General features: G+C 42.3%; 1 protein-coding gene across 4 annotated transcripts in view; it reads left to right on the forward strand.

The window, feature by feature from the left end:
* The window catches only part of LOC126985867 (uncharacterized protein C05D11.1-like), a 50,874-nt gene that overhangs the window by 23,754 nt on the left and 10,283 nt on the right, over nt 1-16,837 (forward strand). For all 4 annotated transcript variants that reach the window (XM_050841349.1, XM_050841351.1, XM_050841352.1 and 1 more), the window contains 12 exons: nt 3,096-3,236; nt 3,756-3,856; nt 4,701-4,910; nt 5,922-6,044; nt 6,163-6,317; nt 6,787-6,886; nt 8,650-8,919; nt 10,748-11,002; nt 12,948-13,172; nt 13,302-13,544; nt 14,377-14,557; nt 16,608-16,714. In XM_050841349.1, the coding sequence (XP_050697306.1) occupies nt 3,096-3,236; nt 3,756-3,856; nt 4,701-4,910; nt 5,922-6,044; nt 6,163-6,317; nt 6,787-6,886; nt 8,650-8,919; nt 10,748-11,002; nt 12,948-13,172; nt 13,302-13,544; nt 14,377-14,557; nt 16,608-16,714 (2,111 nt within the window). The remainder of the gene's footprint in view (nt 1-3,095; nt 3,237-3,755; nt 3,857-4,700; nt 4,911-5,921; nt 6,045-6,162; nt 6,318-6,786; nt 6,887-8,649; nt 8,920-10,747; nt 11,003-12,947; nt 13,173-13,301; nt 13,545-14,376; nt 14,558-16,607; nt 16,715-16,837) is intronic.

Below are 16,837 nucleotides of genomic sequence, written 5' to 3' on the forward strand. Positions count from 1 at the left end.
GTATCTAATGGGGTGGGCTTTGCCCCCCTCGACCCCCCATTACTGTAATCTAACCTAGCCAAATCTAACCTTACGTGAGCGTAGCTAACGGGGGGAGCTTCACCCCCCGTCACCCTCCCCCCCTATTATTATAATTTACCTAATCTAACCCTTTGTGAGGATAGCTAATGGTGGAGCTTTAACCCCCCATCTTCCCCCATTATCATCATCTAACCTAACTTAACCTTTCATGAGCATGGCTAACAGGGGCTGCTGCTTCCGGGTTAAAGTTTCCAGTGTCATGTTTTCATACACCCTTTTTGCAACGTTAGGACCGCACCCTGCCACCTTTCTCCATTTAATATTCCCTCTTCCTATCAAGCCATCTCAATAATATTCTCCACAGCACCCTCTCCTGTTTGACTGTCATACACCCTCTTCTCAGGACCACATTCTACGTTCCTATAACACAAGTCCACATTTTACAAATTTTGCTCTCATCCATACCACATGTACAGCCAGCAAAAAAGAAAGTATCAAACCCCTGCATGTCAATTGAATAGAATTTGAGCAAAAGCTATTGACATGTTGTTGTGTTGGTTAGGTGGGTGCCAATGGGTAGACTCAAGCCATTGGTATCCACCTAACCAACACAACACCATGTCTATAAGTTCTGCTCAAATTTTATTCAGATGAACCATGGGTGTTTGAAACTTTTTTTAAGGACTGTACACCTCTTCATTAATCATGGCAGTCCATCATGTTGAATGAAATAATAAATTTCTCCTGTACCTACATACCGACTGATGTGCAATACCTAGATAAAGAAAAGGAGTGGCCTTGGTATCTCAGACAAAACACTCCTGGAATAGATGAGAAAACAGGTAAAATACGAAGCATAAAGAGGAAGCTGATGTTGCCTCACTTCTGTTTAACATTCCATCAACTTCTTCTCACCCAAGGCACCTCGAGACAACCTGTTATTAACCTACTTTGTCACTCCCTTTTTTGGTCAACCTGTGCAGGGTGATTGGGTGGGTCCGTCGCGTGTCTGTGTAGGGTGGTGCTGCCTTGTTGCTGTGTTGATGGGTTTTATTCCTTTCCACTGTCTGCCTCTGACACACACACACACACACACACACACACACACATTTTTCTCTCTCTCTCTCTCTCTCTCTCTCTCTCTCTCTCTCTCTCTCTCTCTCTCTCTCTCTCTCTCTCTCTCTCTCTCTCTCTCTCTCTCTCAAAAAAAAAGAAAAAGAGGAAGGGAAGATGCTTGAGAGACAAAGAAATATAGCTTCCTGCAAAGAAGTATAGAGGTTTGGAAAAGACTTATTGAGGATGTAGTATCAGCAAAGAGTGTGCAAGACTTTAAGGAAAAGTTGGACAAATACAGATACGGAGACGGGACCACACGAGCATAAGCCCAGGCCCTGTAAAACTACAACTAGGTAAATACACACACACACACACACACACACACATTGGTATGGTTCATGCCCCATTAAAGCTTCCTATGGCTCTTTTTCCTTGTTGACTTCATCATGCAAAAAATAAATGACAGGGTGGATGACTGACACATGCACAGTATGTACACACACACACACACACACACACACACACACACACACACACACACACATGAATTACAGCTGCTTATTTATTTCCTATTCCTGTAATATATTTAAGGAAAAACTGAAGTTAAATTTTTTCATCCTGAATCATGCACATGCACAAATATTTATGCATGCTCTCTCTCTCTCTCTCTCTCTCTCTCTCTCTCTCTCTCTCTCTCTCTCTCTCTCTCTCTCTCTCTCTCTCTCTCTCTCTCTCTCTCTCTCTCTCTCACACTCTCACACACACACACACACACACACACACACACACACACACACTCCATAGCTCAGCAGTAAAGCTCTGGGCTGCCAGGCTGAGGCTGGACCCCCACTCAGGCTGGGATTTCTATCCTGACAAGGAGTGGTTGCTGCCCCCCCTTGAGCAAGGGAGATGGGATGTGTGGTGTGTGGAGGTCCCGGCAGTACCCAGAGATCAACTATAATGAGCTTGCTTTTGTTGGGAGGGTGCTTGCTGGTGATTGAGAGTCCAACTTGTGATCAGGCTGTGGTGAATTACACACACACACACACACACACACACACACACCATATATAGTCAGCCAAAAATTACAGGGATATAGCAAATTGCAATTTTTAAATTCAGACAACTTCCACCATGCAACAAAAATAAAACAAAATGAATGGAATAAAAATTTGCTGTAATACATGTTCATTAGTAAGGCATAGTGATATTTTCCATCCACTCCACCCAATTGTGATTTATAATCAATAACAAGGGAAGGAAATTTGAAATCAGGAAGATCTCGCAGCTAACAAGTTCATATCTAACGAATTTGAATCTTACAACAGTATTGGACCTTTATACATATTTTTATGTAACAAGGAAGTTTTGAATCTGACAAAAAATCTTGTGCATGTGGTTCGAATGAGTTGCCACCTTGACTGAGTGTGTGTTGTCATTTTTGTCCACCCTCACCTCACACTGCCTCTCCCCACTCTCTTACCTTAGTTCTAGCCATAGGTATTGTCATGCTGTTCAGCCGCCTCCTGCCACTCTTAAGTCGCCTAAATTCCCACATAATATGTGTTTGGAGGAGGAGGAAGGTGGTGGTGATGGTTGCAGAGGTAGGGAGGCGGAGGAGGAGCTGCACAGTAGCCTCCCTCCCCTCCCTTTTGTTATTGCCCTTGAGCTGCTTCCTTCACTGTAAAAAAAAAAAAAATGGAGGCTATTAACCCGGTAGCAGTGACGGGCCAAATTTGTGGCTTTACCATGTAGCAGCGATGGGCCAAATTTGTGCCATGATATAAACCCCCCAAAAAAGATGATACATAATCTGATCACAAATGCTTTGATATATATTATGAAATGGTTTGTGTGAGGAGTGATTTTTTCTCATTTTTCTCGCTTAGGACCATTAAGAAGCATGATCCTTGCTGCTACCGGGTTAATGACAATGGTTGACGCTACACTCTTGCTATCACGACTTCCCACACCCCATTTATCACCACAACCCCAGTAACCCTCCCATCTTCACATAGCAACGGAGGCTCACGATGACGATGGCCTGCCGCACACCCTGGAGCATCTCATCTTCCTGGGCAGCGAGGACTACCCCTACAAGGGCATCCTCGACCTGCTGGCCAACCGCTGCCTGGCCTCAGGAACCAACGCCTGGACGGGTGAGTGAGTGAGTGAGTGAGTGAATCAATCAGTCAGTCAGTTAGTTTGTCAGTCACTTGGTTACATGATTGGTTAGTTCGTCAGTTAATCAGTTTGTAATTTGTTTATTATTACACCAATCAGTCAATTGTATGGTTAGTTGGTTGTGTAATCAGTCATTCAGTCACTCATATGGTTAATCTCACATGTTTGATTGGATCATGTCAATTAGTTCATTCGTCAATCAGTTGTTTAGTGATCTGTCAAGTGTGTCAGTTTGGCAAGCATTTAGTTGAACAGTTGGTCAGTCAATCATTTGCTTACTGTGTTGGCTTGTTAGTTTTGTCAGCCAGTTGTTAAATGAATTCATAAGGCAGTCAGTCAGCAGATCAGACAGTTAATAAGTACCAGTAAGTAAGTAGGTAAGTACGTAATAGTGAGTAAGTAGTAAATAATAAGTAGTAGTAAGTCAGTTGATCCATTAGCTTTTTATTCAGTCAGCTCTCCTCCTCATGTGCTCTCCTCCTCTACCCCTACAGACACAGACCACACGGCCTACACGGTACAGACAGCAGGCAGTGAAGGCTTCCTCAACCTCCTGCCCATCTACCTTGACCACCTCCTGTACCCCACGTTGACGGTGAGTGTGGTGATGGTGGTTGCGATGTCAGCTATTCTAGAGACATGGAGGCAGTGTGTTAAGGAGGATTTGGCAGCTTTGGGCATTGGAGAAGCTGAGGCAAGGGACAGAAATAGTTGGAAGTGTATCATTGACTGTCTAACCTCATAAGAGAGTGTGGGAAAACCTGACATTAAACAGATGATGATGATGATGGTTAAAGATAGTGATAATGATGTTGGGTAATGGTGATGATGGAGAAGTTGGATGATGTTGTCTGATAATGATGGGGATAATAATGAGTGAGATGATGTTATTGATGATGAGGAAGAGGATGACTGATGGATGCAATGTTGATGATGATGAAGAAGAATGACTAATAGATTGAAAGAAATACAATAATGATAATAATAATAGTAATAGGAGTATGTATTTTAATGCCCTCAGAACAATGTGCCCTGTTTTCCAAGCATGTGATATTGATAGCAAAAGAAAAGAAAAGAAAGGAAAACTGAAATAATAAACAAGATATAAAAAAACACAGTAGAGGAACTAAATTAGACACATACAAATAGTGAATCGCTTAACTCTTCCTCCTTGCCCCTCTCTCCCCTACTCTCAAAAATACTCACTCTCCCCTCCCTCTTCTTCCTCTCTCCTGTAAATAGTACACACACACATGCAGCCAGGCACGCACACACTCCCTCCCCCGACTTGCGCACACACACATACACATATTCATACACAGAACATCCCCCTGTACACACACACAGTATCTCCTACTTTACTCAAATACATCCTCTAAAGACCCCATCCTCTTCACCTTAACACTCACGCTCACCCCATCTTCATCTCCACCGCACAGGACTCTGCCTTCGTCACTGAGGTCTACCACATCACCGGGGAGGGGGAAGATGCTGGGGTGGTGTACTCTGAGATGCAGGGCCGCGAGAACACCGACAGCGACCTGTGTCTGAGGGCCATGCTGAGAGCCATGTACCCGCCCGGCAGTGGGTACCGCTCAGAGACTGGCGGTATCATGAAAAACCTGAGGGAGAGCACGACCAATGAGAAGGTGAGTGCTGGCTTGTTCTTTGGTGTATTTATATGGTAAGGTAATGTTGCAGGATGTTATTATGCTTCTTCATTTATAGTCCATCTTCTCCCATTCTTGGGGTAGGATTTTTGCAATGATCCTCCTCCATTTTGCTCGGTCCAGTGCTAATCCTTTCTCTGTTTCTGACACTTCTAAGACTTGTTGCACTGTTCCTCTCAATGTTGCAGGATATTTTTTTTAGTGAGTAAGAGGTGTCTATATACAGTTGTAGCCTAGTCCTCCATCATTATCCTCATTCTTTTTCCCTTGTCGCTTGATATCTCCCAGCAACTTCATTTATTTTCACCAGCCAAAACAAGGTCATGTATATATTCCTTGATATTCTGCTTCTTTGTGTATGTGAACCAAGGCAAAAAGAAGACAGATATATTTTTTTCATATTCCTCTCTTTCACACACACACACCCCAAAAAATAAAGAAAAAAAGGATTTATTCTCAGTTCCCATAGATGCAGCTATAGCATATGCCCCCAACTTTACCTTACTTCTTATCTCTAGACTCTACTCTCCCTTTTCACTTCGTGGATCAAAACAAGAACATCCACTCACTCTTCAACTTTGCCACTCTTTAGAATTACCACTTTTACTCATTTCACTAACATCCCACTCAATTTTTTTTACAATCAACAATAAGATAGTTCAGTTTGTTCCTTTACATTTGCCTTACTCTTGTTTTTTCTCATTCCTTTGTTTTACACTCTCCTTCCTTCTTTATTCAATCAAAATGACAAGAATTCAGTCACATATTTGTACATTCCTCTCTGTCCTTTGCAAACCAAAGTATGTAGCATTTTTAACCATTTCTTTACCTTTCACTCATTTTTATATCCTCTGCAAAATATAACAAATCACTGATTTTTCCAGTTCAAATATAAACAGTAAGATACATCTCTCCAATTCCTTTGTTTTCCATTCACTCCTTCCAACATAAACCAAAGCAACAACAAAAATATCTTTCTTTGCCCCACAGATCCGTAAGTACCACCATGAATTCTATCGGCCGGAGAACCTCCATGTCATCATCACAGGCATGGTGGGGGCAGAGCAGGTGTTTGAGGCACTGGAACCCATCGAGCAGAAGATCATGTCAAAGGTAGGTTGGGCAGAGAACTCGTCCCATTTGTAGTCAAATGAGTATGAGGAAAGGAATGGGCAATGCTAATGGTGGCACACACACACACATACTTACCCATCTTTCCCCCTTCCCCCAGGGTGACCGTGGTCCCTTCACCCGGCCTTGGCAGAGCCCAGTGCCACCCCTCCAAGCCTCAGTGGATGAGTTGGTCCTGTACCCCAGTGACACTGAGGACACAGGCATGGTGTTGGCATCCTGGAGGGGACCATCTGCTGTTAATGAGATCACAGAGTGAGTGTGTGTGTGTGGAGAGGGTCTGGGAAAGGAGGGAAGTGTAATGGTTGCATCTCTGTTTGTAGCCCATATCAACATAACACATGATGGAATGTGCATAGTAAGATCTCACCATAAAAGACTTCCAAAATTATGTTTTCAGTGATAGCAGGAAGTTAGAATAGATAAGTGTAAAAATTGCATAGGAAAAACAGATTTTTTGCTGTTAGGTAGCTTCTGTGGCAATGAGTTTAGAATTCAAGAGGAGTCTACATTATGCTAGTAGAATGGGAGAAAAATAAGATAAGACTGTTGGCTGGCTGGCACTTTTTTTTTTTATGTTTTGTTTTGTTTTGTGTTTTGTTTTGAACCCACCAGCATTTCTTGCCCATATTTCAACCTCCACCAAAAACACTTACTACACCACAAAAGCAATCATCTCTCTTCACCACCACCACCACTCTGATCCACCACTCCTCCACCACAGACTAATGAGTATGTCCGTCCTGATGGAGTACCTCACCCACTCCTCCGTTTCTCCGCTGCCCAAGATATTTGTGGAGGTGGATGACCCCTTGGCAAGTAGTGTAAGTCTGCTGTTTACTTTAGATACACTGATGTAATTATTGTTCCTTCTCTTTGTTTTATGATTATTTATTCTCTTTTCATTTTTTTCTCTGCTCTTTCTTTAACCCCTTCAACACGAGGACGCATATACTGCATCCTTGCGTGCCCCGTACCATATCCGAAGACGCGCATACTGCGTCCTGGCTCGCTTTAGCCAATATATGAGTTATTTATATGCTATGTTATGTATATGCTGCCTCCTTGACCCTGCTAACATAAATATCGTCTTTTTTCCTTTTATTAGTTTTCAAATTTGTAGCGGTTTCTGCTCCATTATTTTTGTGGTAGCTTCCTAATGGCACTTTGACCCCGCTAATAAAAACACATTCTAATTTCCATTACTTACTCTCCACATTTCTAGTGTTTTTTGGTGCGTGTTGTGTTGTGGTTGTGAAACCTTGTACGATATGAATTATGATAGGCCTCTCTCTCTCTCTCTCTCTCTCTCTCTCTCTCTCTCTCTCTCTCTCTCTCTCTCTCTCTCTCTCTCTCTCTCTCTCTCTCTCTCTCTCAAATAATCAGTTAGTTCAATTTTCTGTGATACAAGACCGTCTGTGTTTATGTACACAATCTTTAAACCTTTCTTCCCTTCTCCCTTTCTTTCCCCTCCTTCTATCAACACCCTTACTCCCTCTTTTCGCCTCCTATCCACCACTTCATCAGTTTTTCATTCTTCTTCATACACATTCTCCACCCAGACAGCTGCAGAAGATGAATAAAACAATTACGCAAATACAATCACACGGGAAAGGGCTTTGTTCGTGACTATAATTTCTTGAAGCTAAAATATGACATGTTATTTTCCTCTCAACACCGTAACAATGTTATGCACGTCCCCAACTCATTGGTCCAAGTGTGAGAAAAAGAGGGAGTGAAAAAAATATATACAATAAGGTTTTGCTAAGCCTCCAACTCTAGCACGGAATATCTTGTGTGCCATAATACCCCTTCCAGTCAGTTCTGGGCACAATGACCGTCATTTACATTCCTTTCACATCATTTAAGACTGGTTTCACCAAGAAAAAAAAATCCAAAATGTGGCCAGCACAGGCCTAGCCACAAGGTGTCATATTTGCTGACGCTTTGTGGGTTAAGAGGACCACAACAGTCTGCCAGGTAACCACAGGGAATTCTATTTATATTCCTCTTCCTCAGGGCCATCACAGTAGCTCCAAAAACTCATACCCGTTGGTTGTTAGGGGCAGGTTAGGGTAAGATAGGTTAGTTGGTTTGTTCCTTTCCACAGATCTACCACATATGCTTTGAAACTCCAGTGTTCATGTTAGATTAGGTTAACCCGGCAGCAGCGGGGATCATGTTTCTTAATGGTCCCTCCTAGCGAGAAAAATGATAAAAAAATCACCCCTCACACAAACCATTTCATAATATATATCAAAGCATTTGTGATCAGTTTATGTATCATCTGTTTTTGGGGGTTTATATCATGGCACAAATTTGGCCTGTCGCTGCTACACGGTAAAGCCACAAATTTGTCCCGTCGCTGCTACCGGGTTAATACTGTTGATGGGGTGACTCCTTCCACACTGTTGATAGGGTGCCTCCTTCCACATAGCCACAGAGAGCTCCATTGATTTTCCCCATACACTGATTCACCACACCTCCCCAAAACTTCTTTTTTTTTAGTGTTATTGTTCTTTAGGTTAGGTTGGGTTAAGTTTTACCACAGTTAATCAGCAAGTACTATTTATATTCCCTTTCACAGGTCCACCACAGCTGCTTTGAAAACTCTGTGTCCGCATGTTACTTTGTATTCAACGGTGTTCCAAAGGAGAAAGTGAACAGTGTGAGTCCCCTCCTGATGGACACCCTTGGCAAGATAGGCTCCGGGGAGATGCCCATTGACATGGCAACAATGAAAGACATCCTCTCCAACCTGATCCTCCTGCAGGACAGCAGCCTTGAGACAGTCCCTCACGACACCATCGCCAACAGTGCCATTGGTGACGCGCTCTATGGCAAGACCTGTGAAAATGTGAGTCTTAACAGTGGAGGTGTTGTCCTTTCCTTTATTTATTTATTTTTATTTGATTTGATTTGACTTTCATTTTTATTTTTTTAAATTGTTGCAGTTGTACCTGTTCATTTTTTTTCCTCTTTCATTTTTTTGCCTTTTTCTTCTTCCTGATATTTTGGAAGTGCAATGCTTTTACTTTTTCATAATTGTGGAGCCCAGGGATGTCTTTAACCTGGTAGCTGCAGGGATCATGTTTCTTAAAGGCCCCTCTTAGCAAGGAAAATGAGAAAAATCATCACACACAAGCCATTTCATAATATATATCAGTGCATTTGTGATCAGTTTATGCATCATCTGTTTTGGGGGGTTTATATCATGGCAAAAATTTGGCCCGTCGCTGGTACACGGTAAACCCACAAATTTGGCCCGTCGCTGGTACACAGTAAACCCACAAATTTGGCCTGTCACTGCTACCGGGTTAAGATCTTGTAACGTTTGGAGCTCAGTCCAGTCCAATAATCTTTAGGTTTCCATCAGAGTGCCAAACAGCTGTGAATACAAGGTTGGTACATTAAAGAAGGCCAATTTGGTTTCAGAAGTGAAAATTCATGTGGCATCAACTGGTTGATTTTTTTACTCAATGGCAATTAATGCATTATAAGAGAGAGACAGTTGGGTAAATTCATTGTGTGATTAGACCTGGAGGAAGACTTCAACAAAATGCCACCTTGACAACTAATGTGGAAGTTGGAGCGTATAGGAGGACTAAAGAGCAGCTTTCTAGAAGGTACGAGAGACTTCCTGAGAGACTAAAAGATTAGAACCATGATAAAGGACAGCATGCCAAGGTGGAGGGAAGCTGCAAGTGGAGTTCTACATGGCTTGGTGCTGGCACTCATAATGTTTCTGATTTATGTCAATGACATTGTGAAGGAACAAGCAGTTATGCAAGCCTGTGTGCAGATGATGTGAAGATCATGAAGGAAACAAAAGCTTAAGAGGAATGTAAAAGGCTGCAAGAAAATCTTTATAGGATTTATGAGCGGTGTGGGAAATAAATTTAATGAAAAAAATGCAAGTTATTGGAAATGAGTAACAGTATACTAAAAGACAGTCAGTGGGAAATAAAAAAAATCAAAATGGCAATGAAGGAAAAGGACCTGAGTGTGCTAGTCCAGAATGACTTCATATGACTTGTCACCCATAAAACACATCAACAAGATTGTTGGAGAGACTCAAAAGTTGTTGACAATCATAAGAGTGGTATTTCACCAATTCACTCACTGAATGGATGAAGAGAAGAAATTGACAGTGCCTCTGAACCATCCTAGATAAGGATGCAGCAGCAGCATCATACTAGTATGGTCCCCACTTGAAAAGAAACATAAAAAACAAAATTGAAAGAATTCAAAGGGAAGCAACCATGTTGGTTCAAAGTTGGAAAACTCAATATACCAATAAAGACTGGAGAGGTTGTGGCTTCCATCCTTAAAAGGAAAAGAGAGGAGGGTGACATGATAGCAGTGTTCAGGGTGATGCAGGGAGTAGACAGAATTGATAGAGAGGATCAGTTTGTATGGGATGGGGAGCAGCCAGAGAACATGAGAGGAATGTTAACAGACGAGATGTTTAAAAGATGTCAAGAGATACAGGTCTCCCAGTGGATGCATTGATCACTGGAACAGCCTGGACAAAAATGTTGTTCAGGCCAAAATTTTAAGAGTATAAAGCTAAGTTTGACTGATTTAGAGTGAGCCAAGACTCCACAAGCATAGCTCATTTCTTGTAAATCAAAGTTTGTTGAATACACACACACCATTTCACCTTACCTCCTTCAATCTCACAGTTGGATGTGCGGCTCAACAAGAAATCTTGGTATGAGGTGTTGCTGCGGAAGTCTTGCCAGTACTGGACTGATCTGGTGTGTAAGTACTTCCTGGAGGGTCACTCAGTGGTGGTGCGAGGCGTGCCCTCCATCGCTGAGTCCACGCGGCTGGAGGAGGAGGAGAAGGCACGGTCAGAGGCGAGGAAGACCCAGCTTGGTGAGGAGGGACTCAAGATGTGGAAGGAGAAGGTGGAGAAGGCCAAGGAGACTAATGAGGTGAGTGGAGAACATTGATGATTTCCAATAACTTTTAAAAAAATATTAATAAATTAGATCTGGGAGGAGGACTCAGGATGTGGAAGGAGAAAGTGGAGATAGCCAGGAGGCTGGTGAGTTGAGTGGAGGACATGAGAGATTACTTACTTACAAAAGCATAAAAGCATGATCAGAGTCTAGGCATTTTGTAGCATCTAGCATTAAGTTGTGTAATTGTGTGTCTTTTGTTATATACATGTATGTTGTAATGCAGAGCTGTCATTGGTGTAAGAGTTAATAGAACAATTTGTTTTGGAAAACATTGTTGATGAACAATAGCAAGAGTTGGAGATGGAAGAGAACCCTGGAGAACACCACTGTTCTTAGGTTTAGATGTTACTGTCACTCATAGCAGAAATGTATCTATCTATCTATCCATATCTCCGACGCCCTACTCTCGCGGGAACTTCCCTCCAGGGGGTGGCCAAGGCAGAAGTGTCTCCATCTCTCCCTGTTCTGGCACTCCCTCTCAGCACATTCAATCCTGCTACTTCCAACTCTCGCTCCAATACTCACTCACCCTATTGATCCACTTCACAGATGGTCTTCCCCTGACACACCCTCCCTCAATCCTTCCCTCATATACTCTCTTCACGAATTCATTCTCCCCCATTCTCATCACATGTCCAAACCACCTCAATGCACCACGCTTCACCCACTCCACCATTCCACTTTTCACTCCTTTCGCTGTCATACCCATACCAAACCGCTCATACACGCTTTCATTACTTTCTCCATCCCATCCTGACACACCACATGCACCTCTTATATAACTCATTTCCACTGCATGTATTCTCGATTGCTGTGCTGCATTCCATGTCCACGTCTCTGACACATGACAGAGTTGGCAGGATAATACTATTCCTTATTCCCCTCTTTACCTCCATGCTCACACTTCTTCCTTTCATAACTCCAGTGCACCCACCACCTGTCTGCCCTTCACTGCTCTTTCCTTCACCTCACCTTCTATACTGCCATGCTTACATTTACAGTCCCTAAATATTTAAACTCAGTCACCTCCTCCATTCTCTCCTCCCCAAACCTTATCCTACACTTCGTTGTACCCTCTGCTCTAACTGTACAGCTTTGCAAAATCAATGACCTGTTCTCTCACCCTCTCAAATACCATAACCTTTTCTTTCCAGCATTCACTCCCAGCTTTCTCCTCTTACACACCCTGTCAAACTCATCCACTATCCTCTGCAGCGTCCCCTCATTTTCTGCCAACAACACTATCATCTGCAAACAGGCCTGCAACCAATGACTCCTCCGTACCTCTCACTTTCAGCCTTGGACCAAGCTCCCCCACTCTGGCTTTCATTTCTCTCATACAACCATCCGTGTACACATTAAAAAGCCATGGTGACATCACACACCCCTGTCTCACACCCACACCGACACCAAAACTCTCACTCAACTCACCCTTCATGCATACAGAGGCACTCGCATCCTTATGGAAGGATCAGATTCCTTCCAGCAAACGCCCTCCCACACCATATACCCTTAGAATGTCCCACAACCCCTTCCTGTCAACCCTGTCTTATGCCTTCTCCAGGTCCATGAATGCAGCAAACAGCTTCCCATCCTTCTCTATGTATTTTTCAACTAACATTTTGAGTGCAAATATTTGGTCTACACAACCCCTCCCTTTCCTAAAAAACCCTTATTCATCGCCTACACTTTTCTCAGTTATTTTCTTCATCCTCTCATTTAAAACCCTTCCATTCAGCAGAAGTATATTCTTCTAAAAGGAAACTTGGGATAAAAGTATGGAGGGGGATAGGATCCATAGGTAAATACAACTAGGTAAATGTGCATACATTCAGTTGGTGTATCAAAGCAGCATACTACATGTCATAACATCACACACAACAAACTTGTGACACCCTCTTCTTTTGCCTTCCAGATTCCAGCACCAACTGCCATGCTGGAGTTAGTACCAGTGCCAGGACTGGAGAGCATCCACTTCCACCCTCTCACAGCCTACAACAACCACCTGGAGAACCACCCAATCACAATTGAAACCTACAGCAATTCCACCGCCCTCGCCACCAAGCCACAGATTGGTGAGCAGCTCCACCGCCTCCCCATCAAATTCCAGCTGGACGATCTTCACTCAAACTTTGTGGAGGTGAGATAAAAGGTTGTTTTAGGATACATCTCTCTCTCTTTCTCTCTCTCACACACTCGTCCTTGCTTTCACTCTCTCTCTCTCTCACTCTAGCTGTAACTCTAACTCCCTCCCTCTCCCTCTCAACAGATGGCAGCAATCCTGGACACCTCTCAAGTGCCTCCCGCCAAGCTTTCCTACCTCACCCTCCTCCTGGACCTCATCTTTGAGTCGCCTATCCTACGCGATGGCTCACTCATCCCCTACGAGGAGGTGGTGCGGGACCTGGCGGCGGACACACTCAGCAGGGAGGCAAGCGTTGGTCTGGTGCTGAGAGGCGGGCGGCGTTTCTCCTGCGGCTCGTTTTGTAACAATGCAGCGGTGGTGCTTAAGGTATGTCTGTCTGTGTGTGTTTCTGTAATGGTGTGTTTTGGGGGTTTTAGTTTTTGGCATGGTATGTTGTTCTTTGTGTTTGTGTGCAGGGTTTCAGATTGGGGGGTTTTATTCATGTTTGTTAAGTTTGTTTGTGTTAGTGGTTCATGTTTGTGTGTTATTAGAAGGGTGTTGAGAATGTATGCAGCAGTGGTGCTTGAGTTATCTGTGTTCATTGCATTTTTATAGTCATTCCAGGCCCCGACATTGCATTTTGTTACTTTGTTCCAAGCATTGTTTCTTATCTCAAGTGCTTCTTTGCATTTATTGTTGAACCATATGTTAGATATATTTATATTTTGGAAGAGAATTTGGTGAAAACTTAGTCTCAGAAACTTACATGTGTAGGCTATCTGGCCTTTAGTCACTAAATCCTTACAGCCTTGTGTACGAAGGTGTTTGCCCAGAACAAATCCCTTTCAGCACAGACATCCATAAGAAGTTATCCATTTCCATCACTCCATCAACACCCCACTTCTCATCAATGATCTTGTTACCCACAGAGGCAGTGTACAAATTAAAAAGTCATGTGACCATTCTCCTTAGTGTTTAAAATTGGAAAAGAAGTAATTGAGCAATCTTAGCCCCTAACCTTAGTCTCTTGTAGTGTAAGGGCAACATTCCTTTTAGTTGTGTTTATGACACACTGTGGAATACAGACATTTTTAACCCCAATTCCTGGGGGTGAAATAACTAATAACAGCTGAAATTAAATCAAGAGATTAAGGAGAGAGAAACATGCTCTGAATCATCCAAGAGTTTCTGTCAGCACATCCCTCCATCCCTCCTGCAGGTTGAGATGGCCCAGTACGAGAAGGGTGTGCAGTGGCTGCGGGAGGCACTGTTCAGGAGTCAGTTTGTGGGTCAGAGAGTCAGGGTCAAGGCCAACAAGCTCATCAACTCCATCGGCGACCGCAAGCGCAGCGGACCCAAGCTTCTTGACCTCATGTTCCATAACATTGTCTTCAAGAAGAGTGAGTAAAGTTTTTTCTTGAATTTTTTTCCGTCATGTAGGGGCATGTTTATAAATGTGTACAGTCGCGCTACGAAATGTTGACACAGTTTTCATAATCTTTCGGACACGGCTGGCGACATCTGGCAACTACCCTCGGGGAAACATTCGCTACCGACTTTTATAAAACTACTTAATTTTAAAGTCTAGTTTTGCACACACCTAATAAATATCAGTGATTCCATTAAATGCAATGAAAATTAACAGCGTACTCGATGTGAATGTGGCGAAGAGAAACGTATTGGAATGGAATGCTATGTAGCCACCTTCATTTGCAGAATCGCCGGGGCGGAGTAGAGGTCACTTCACTATTTATACCTACAAGTTATAAATAATATTATTTTGATCAGATGTATATAATTGACTCGACAGTGGTGAATGGAAGAAAGTGATAGGCTATCAGTGCAGCGCCGACCAGGCATCATCTCTGCCCATACAATAGGCTATTATTTTTATTATCGCGTCATCTGTCATGTGTTTCAACAGTTTCGTGCAACTTTGAATTATATGTCTGGCCACTTGTCAATACTTCTCTTTGGATTTTACCGTTAATTAAATATATAAACACTTGATTTTTATTTATTTATTTATTTTTATTTATTTTTTTATTTTTTTTATTTTTTCAGAATCTCGCAGATTTGACACACACAAGATTTATATAGTCATGCATGAATGTCGTTCCCGATGACGTCATCATCAAATGCGAATTTATTATGTAGTATTTATTTCGCATTTTATCAAATGAAATGCAGCTATTTTTTCCTGTTATTCTATAATATAGGGTTTATCACTACATTGAAAGAAAGAGCAATATATTTGTGCAGTTATATATATACTTAGTCTTAACATAGAACTCATTTGACTCTTTTAATGTCTTGAACGAAAAATGTATCAAAATGTTTCGGCAGAGCTGCTTAATATATCGTTATAAGGTAAAAACTTCCACTATTGAATTTATTTCCTTCCTGAGTATCATATTTTGTGTATGTATAACAAAATCACTCCTAAACATCCCTTCCCTTCGAATAATATTATGTATTATTTGAACGAAAGTCATTGCAAACTGTGTCAACACTTTGTAGCGCGACTGTACATATCATTACAATTAGCATTCTCATGAGATAGAAAGAAACTGTTTTCAAAAACTGAACAGAGTCTCTATAAAGAACTAATGCCTAGATTAAGATTGATAATGAAATTTCACTTGGCCTTCAATTTAATGGACCTTGATGTAATGGATTTTTTATTTAACGGATTCCATCCACTACCAGACAAGTAGACCAAACCACTCAAAAAGTTTGCTTCTTGAAAAATGTGTCCACTCGGTGGCAAAGTGGTGACTACTTGTCTACCATATATTGCTGAACCAGCACCATATTGTAATATGTATGCCATACAGTACACAATACACCATACTATAACAAGAGCACCATGTGGACGATGACTTGCTCACTTTGGAGGTTCATTTACTACTAGCAACTCTGTCTTGATCAGCGGCGCATGGCCAGTCACCAAGCTCAAGACTTGGCAGAAGGAGTGTGGGATTGAACCTCACACTACCATTGGAATATTCTCAATGGATTACCGGTTTTGCTACAACATTTTTTATTACCACATGAATTTATGAACAAGATTAACCACAAGCCAAGACCAACACCAAAACAATAACAATGGATGCCAAAAAAATTTGGTACTCTACACTGTTAGCAAGGAGCAGACTTTTCTAGTGACAGACTGATTGGTTCTCCATTTAGTATGTTAAGTCAAGGGTCAAGTGTATTGTGAGAACACTTCATCTTTCTTCATCTTTCTAACTCTTCTGAACATTACAAAGTAGTACTCTCCCTGACATGAAACAAACTCGTAAATAAACTCTCTTGGTGGCTTTATTATGATTTGACAGAGCGAAATTTTGTTCTTTATGAATAACTTGAGTAATGCAAGATGTGGAGTGGCGTGAAGCTGGAAGAGTATAAGTATGTTGCTCTTAATACATCATTGTCCCTTGACAGCCACCAACCAGAACCAGCAGAGCATCTTGAAGCAGGAAAAGTTCTTGAACTCACTCCTGGAGAGACTCGACACGGAGGAGGAGGTGGTGCTGAGAGATCTGGAGGAGGTGTGTGTCGACTCTGTTCCACCTCTCTTATCTCTCTTTTCCCCCCATACATCTCTTATTCTGGCCTTTCTGACTCCCTCCAAATGTATCAAGTGACTCTTCCTCACCACCATAGAAATGTAA

This window comes from Eriocheir sinensis, chromosome 60 (assembly GCF_024679095.1).
Source record: "Eriocheir sinensis breed Jianghai 21 chromosome 60, ASM2467909v1, whole genome shotgun sequence".
In the NCBI taxonomy this organism is placed as follows: domain Eukaryota; kingdom Metazoa; phylum Arthropoda; class Malacostraca; order Decapoda; family Varunidae; genus Eriocheir; species Eriocheir sinensis.